Source organism: Carettochelys insculpta, chromosome 20 (assembly GCF_033958435.1).
Source record: "Carettochelys insculpta isolate YL-2023 chromosome 20, ASM3395843v1, whole genome shotgun sequence".
In the NCBI taxonomy this organism is placed as follows: Eukaryota; Metazoa; Chordata; order Testudines; family Carettochelyidae; genus Carettochelys; species Carettochelys insculpta.
The window spans coordinates 24,095,943-24,102,105 of NC_134156.1; the positions used below are offsets into that span (position 1 = coordinate 24,095,943).

The 6,163-nt window shown below is 63.0% G+C and overlaps 1 protein-coding gene across 1 annotated transcript; it reads right to left on the reverse strand.

The window, feature by feature from the left end:
- Positions 1–477: 477 nt before the first annotated feature.
- On the reverse strand, positions 478–5,286 carry TSPAN10 (tetraspanin 10). Its single transcript, XM_075014696.1, has 3 exons — positions 5,014–5,286; positions 2,041–2,645; positions 478–1,350 (listed from the first exon to the last, which is right to left on the reverse strand). The coding sequence occupies exons 1-3, from the start codon at positions 5,095–5,097 to the stop codon at positions 1,023–1,025; spliced, it is 1,017 nt and encodes a 338-aa protein (XP_074870797.1). The 5' UTR covers positions 5,098–5,286; the 3' UTR covers positions 478–1,022.
- Between the last annotated feature and the right edge of the window lie 877 nt (positions 5,287–6,163).

The following is a 6,163-nucleotide window of genomic DNA, read 5'->3' on the forward strand; positions in this document are numbered from 1 at the left end:
ACAGGGAGGTCAGCTGGCCACCGAGGGGTGCGTCAGGCTGCGGTTTCCCAGGGTGCCACTGGGCGGTTGCCACAGTTCGTGGACTTTGCCTTGTGCGTTATCTTGCTGCCCTCTCCACAGCCACAGCACAGCTGGAGACTTATTTCCTACCAAACGGCAACGCTTCGTAGCCCCAAAACCCTTCACAGCCAGCAGGTTACTGGGACGACCTGATGGGTCTCGTTAGCTCCAGCTCAGCAGCACCGTGTAACCTGTGACAAGACACAGCAGCCCACGAGTAACTGCTGCTGGAGGTGGGCTGGCATGGGATCCGTGGGGCTGGCCCGAAGGCCTGGGGTCCCCCTTCTGGGCCCGAGGTCAGAGCCAGTGTCCCCTGCAAGCTGGGTGCTTGTGCAGCTGTGCAGCGGATTAGCAGAGCGCCCACGGCTAGGTTTGTGTTTGTGTTGGTGGTGCACGTTCCCACAGGCCTCAGTGTGCATAAAATTTATTCGGCACAAGCATGGAGAAAATCTGCACACGACTGGAAGAGATGAAAGGGACGATGCGGGGGGAGAGGGTCTCCCAGGACCAGCCAGAGGCAGAGGGGGTGCAGGCGGCCCAGGGAGCAGCAGAAGCCGCTTCAATGGTGCCAGTGGAGTTCTCTCTACCAGGGAAAGTTTAACTGCCTGTGCCAGCCTACTCACGGGGGTAACCCCGCTCCCCCGGCCCCTCCTGCCAGTGCAACCGGGGCTGTTCTTGGCCTGGTCTGGGCCCCTTCTCCCATGGCAAAGCTGGACCGAGGGAGCTATTTTGCACTGGAATCAGCGTGTCCAGGAGGGGGTTCCACCCAACCAGCTGGCCAGGTTTCGAATCCCACCAGCTGATACACCCAAAAGCCCTTCCCGCCTGGCAAGGCCTCGGCGAAGCCAAGCTCGACAGCGGGCCCAGGCGCCCGCCATGCCGGTTCTGAGTCCCCATTGCAATTGCACCGTCCCCGGGCTCTGCTCCAGGACCCAGCCCTGCCTCCAGCTGTGCGTGGTGAGTCACCAAGCCCCTGGCTGCCACCCCAGCCGCGTTCTGACAAACGCCAGGTCTGCCAGTAACTTGGTTGCCAGCAACAAGCCTCCAACTTCAACCAGGATCAGAAAGACCAGGTAGGCGCTCAGCTCGCCCCGGTGGTCATGGAACCAGCGGCTCAGCTGGGGCACGCAGCCCCCGAGGTAGACGGAGTTTTGCGCCAGGAACTCCCCCATGCCGAGGGCTCCGAAGCCGCACTGGGAGTTGGGGCTGGAGCCGTTCTCCAGGGGATGCAGACAGCAGGAAGCGGGAACGCCGCACGCTTGCACGCCTGGGGAGCTGCAGTTAAAGTACCTGCAAGCGAACAGGGAGAAGCCATCAGCCTCTCAGCTGCGCCTCGAGAAGAGCCCCAAGCTTCGGTGAGCCCTGGCTCAGCTGCCCAATCGCTGCGAGCAGAGAGAAGCCCCCGGGGCAGCTCTGAGCTCCTTTCCCCTGCCCAGGACAGGCAGCAGCAGCTCTAGGGTGACCCCCTTTGCTGAGCTGCTCGAGGCTCCCTTCGCAAGGGAGCCCACGCCTGGGGCTGGCGGCTGGCACCCGACGGGAACGTTACCTCCCGCACCCGTCTCCTGATCCCCTCCCCGGGACCTAAAGGCCCCCCATCTGCTAGCCAGGTGATGGGGCATGGCCCGGAGCCGGGGGGGTGCTCCGGAGGTTGCCTGCCCAGCCCTGGGGTTCCATGGCGTCGGAAGTGGGGAAGCAGCACCAGAGAACAGGCCTGACCCTGACGGCGCAGCGTGAGGATGGCGCCTTGGCCGGGAAGCGGCCATGAGCTGTGCTACTTGCCACCCTCCGCCCGCGGCAGCACTCGCACCGCCGAACGCAGCCGGCGGGAACGTGCCACGGAGCTGCCGCATAAGCGTGTGGCCCTGAGCAGAGACGTTGCCTCTCCTGCGGCCATTGGCCCCTCGGCGCCCTGCTAGTGTGGCGAGATGGGGTGTGCGAAGCCGGGATTTCCCCTCCTCCCTACAGGGCCTCTGTACTCACAAGTTCCTTGCCCAGTCCCGGTAGGACTCCACGCCGCAGCACTGCAAGCCCCTCTGAATTTCATCCATGATGAATCTCAGGTCGGGGTCGTCCTGGTACCGCTGGACAGCCCCCAGCAGGGTGTTGTGCAGGGACCCCTGGATCTGGTGTCTCAGCGAGTACAGCGCCAGCCCCCCCACAATCTCCACGACGACAAAGGTGATGACCCCCCCGGTGAAGAACTTCAGCAGGCAGGTGCTCTCCCAGAGGGCTCCCATGCAGCCTGCCAAGGAGACGGTGCTGGCGGCCAGCCCCACCAGGACAAAGAGGAGCATGGGGTCAGAGCCCAGGTGGGCCAGCCGCTCGCTGACCAGGGCCTCCTTGTCCAGGAGCCCCCAGATCCCAATGGCCAAGAGCAGCAAACCCAGCCCGGAGAACAAGAGGTTCCAGAAGAAGGTCAGATACTTAATGCAGTAGCTGCAGGAGTCCAGACTGGGGCTGGGAGGCCAGAGCAGATCCCACTTTCCCGGGTGCTTCTCAGGCAATCCAACAGCAGGGTCCCCAGGGGGCGAGACCAGGGGGCCTGGGGCACGGGGTGAGGAAAGCTGCTTGCCTGGTCTGCATGGCTGGTTGGTGGAAGAGAGAAAGAATGGGTCATTTCCTGGCTCAGTGCAGAGCAGAAAAGCACCAGCGCCCTCTCTTCTCCTGGGGAGCCCTGCCCTACGGGAGGCTTCTGCCTGAAGCTTTGCTCAGTTGCACTTAGGTAGCCTCGCTCTTCCCCACCTGGGGGCTGCGTTTCCAGCCCTGGGCTGCTCGGCTGCCGACCCTGTGCACAGGGGCTTGGCTGCCGGCTCCTGGACTCTGCTCAGCTGCTGGCCCTGCTACCAGGCCAGCAGGCAGGGTCCCACCCGGCCACCAGGCCCAGGATCCCAGCTGGCAGCCACACATGTGAGGTCCCAGCTGCCAGCCCCAGCTTTAAGGAGGGGTGAGGGGCACAGCTAGTGGTAAAGGGCTGTGCGGCTCGGCACCCTAACTCCAAAAATTGTTCCCATGCCGCTGCCCACGGGTGCTAAGCTGGCGTCAGCCCCCAACCTGTTTGCCCTGCAGACACTCTGCCCGCCTCTCTCTGCCATGCAGGTACCCCTGGCAGCGCCCTGTCCCTGGCTCTGACACTCTGCCTGCCTGGTTCTGGGCACTCCCAGTCACCGCCAACACTGCTGGCGCCGAAGAGCACACGATGGCCACCGCTCAGGATCGGGGCCTTTGTGAGAACATCACCCAGGGCGCTAGTTATGGCGAAAGCAAGCGTGCGTTTAGGAACTGTGGCGAAGTGGGGCTGTGAGGGGGTTATTCCACCGGTTAGGTGGCATGTGGTTCCTCCTGTCCTGCAGTACACCCCAGAGAGTGCCTCAGTTTCCCCAGGTACAGCATTGGTGCGCAGTGGTGAGGGGAGTTCCAGTGTGGTGTCTTCTCACACATAGACAACGGGCCTCCCTGCTCTTTGGAACCCAGGCAACCACGGGGACCCCTTTCGTCTCCGGGAAACAGGACAGAGGCGGGAGGAGGGACCTGGCTGGGGTGAGCTCGGCAGTGGAGTGGGGCAGTCTGGGCTGGCTGGAGAGGGAGGAAGGGGACCAGGGCCCAGCTGGGGGACCCCTCAGGGCCCCTCTCCCCAAGGTGGATGGTGCTGATGGCGTCTGGTCCCTGTGCTGACAAGTCTGCTCCATGCTGCGTCCCTGTCACCTCCTGTTCTCCCTGCTGAGTGAGTCACAACTGACTGTGGGTGGGGGCAGGGCCTGGGGACCCCCCACCCCGTGACATGAACAAAGAGCTGAGACCACGTCATGTGTTGGGTCCGGACAGGGGAAAGACAATGGTCACAAAGGCGACCAGCTGAGCAGTCGCTTACTTTCCAAGCCAACCCAGAGGGCTTCTTCCCCGGTTTCCCTTCTGGACCGAGCTGCCAGTTTGCCGTCATGCCAGCATCCCGGCTGCCCTGATTTCCCCGTGCCCCCCAAGGGGTGTCCTCAGCGAACAGAGGACAAAATGCCCTTTAACTCTGTATATATCCCACTGTTTGTGGTCTTTGTTCCCAGCCAGGATGGCCCCTGGGGCTCCCCTCTGCGCCTGACTTCTCCGCGTGGGTTCCACCATGCGTATGCCAGAGACGGGGCAGGGTGACTCGACGTGTGTCCTGCTGGCAGACGAGCTGGTGATGTGCTCGGCCTCGTTCCGGACTTGAGACCCTCAGTTCCCCAGACAGGGTCAGGCGGACAGGTCACTACGATGCCAGGGACCAGTGTGGCACCAGCCTGCCTTCGATACCTGCTGCCACGCTCTGGGTAAGCACCGTGGCAGCGGAGCGCTGGGTGTGGTGAGTTTGTCAGGCCTTGCTGACATAGTAGTGACCCACCAGAGGGCCTCTGCAGCACCACAATCACCGGGAAGCCCAGCGGAAGGGCTTGAGGGGCGGCCGGATGGCAGGAGAAGGACCTATGTGCTACCAGCAGAAGAGGTGCTGGGCATGCTGACTCCATCCACTTCCCAGCCAGGGGGCTGAACCCAGCCTCATGGCCCCTGATGGGGACCAAGGCCCCAGGTCCACCCGCCGCCTGCTGCCAGATAAATCAGTATGAGGGGCAGGGGAAGCAGACGGAGAGGAGAGCGGGGCAGGGGGAGCTACTGGCTTTGGGAAACGCTGTCACCTTACAGAGTCCAGCCAGGGCAGAATCCAGCGCATCGGCACGAGTCCGGAGCGGCTCTTGGCTTCCGAGGAGGTGCCCCCCACGCGCCCCTCCCTGACCGCGCACAGAGCTGGGGGCCCAGCCGGGCCATCTCCCCTCCCCTGCAGAGGAGCTCCAGGGTCGTTTATTTCCAGGGGCCTGTAGAGTCCCCCAGAACCAGTCCTGGGCTTGAGGTTAGGCCGAGCCCCCGGCAACCTCCACATGCTCCAAAGAAGGGCCGCGCCCCAGGCCACGCAGACCCAGGGCTCACCTTAGGCAACAGGAGGCTCCGCTCGTCTTCTCCCGCCTTCCCCTTCGGTGAGGCAAACCGAGGCACAAAGGGGGCCGCAGCCATGAAGCGGTTCCCTCCTGTGCTTGCCAGGCTGGGCTGGAGATCACCCTGCTGCGGCGGGCGGGATCCACCCCAAGACGCTGGGAACCGAGGAAGCAGAGGCTGGGGCTGGGCAGACACCAGTCAGGCTCCTATCATGTGAGAAGTCACATTTCATGGCTTACGTAGCCCCTGCAATTAAGGAGGCCTGCCCTGAGCATGCAGCTTCTGAGAGCTGCTGGCCGGCCACGTAGCTGAGCAGACTTCAAGGTGACTTGCTTACACGGCTGGGCGGGGGAATGAAGTAACCCGGTCAGGGCCGTAAGCCTGGGAATGGGTAAGAGCAGGACTGGCCGACCCTCCACAACACCCTTCCTTGCCGTCATTTGGGTGGCCACAGGAGTTCATTTTGGCGGCAGCCTTTCTCCAGCTGCCCCGAGGCAATCACACCTGTGTTCCTCGAGGCGCCGGGCATACCTGAGGCAGTTCTAGTGGTGGCAAATTATCTATCCCCAGGGGCAGACAGAGAGCTGAGGCCTGCACCCATCTCTGGCCCTGTGAAAGCAGCTGCTTAGCATTTCCATAGGCCCCGGGTAGCTCTGCAAACATGCCTAGGGAAAGCAGTGGGTATTGGCCCCCTAAATACCTTGAAGGACGTGAGCCTCTGTGACTTAGGAGCCATGGTGACCTGGGAGTATCCATCCTATTTGCAAAGGTGGCATATGAGATCAGGCACAGAGAGCAGGTAGGTGCTTCATCCCTTTACCCTGTTTATAACCCCCAAAGCTGCATTTTTTATAGCTTATTCCAGCCTCCCTGAAACACAGGCGTGGGAAGTTGGGGGTGGGGGCAGCTGCAGCACCCCCAGGATTTGCACCCGGCTTCCCTGCACCTGGGAGCCGGACCCAGATCCTGGTCCTGGGTGCACACCCTGCAGGGTCCTGCCAGCTCCAGGCACTTTACTGACCCGTCCCCTCCCCAGGCGGCCTGCTACCGCAGGCTTTGCAGCCCTCCAGGGTCCTACTGTCTCTCATGGTCCCATCACCTGCCAGGCCCAGGGGCTCTGCCAGTCCTTGGGGTCCTGCTGGCC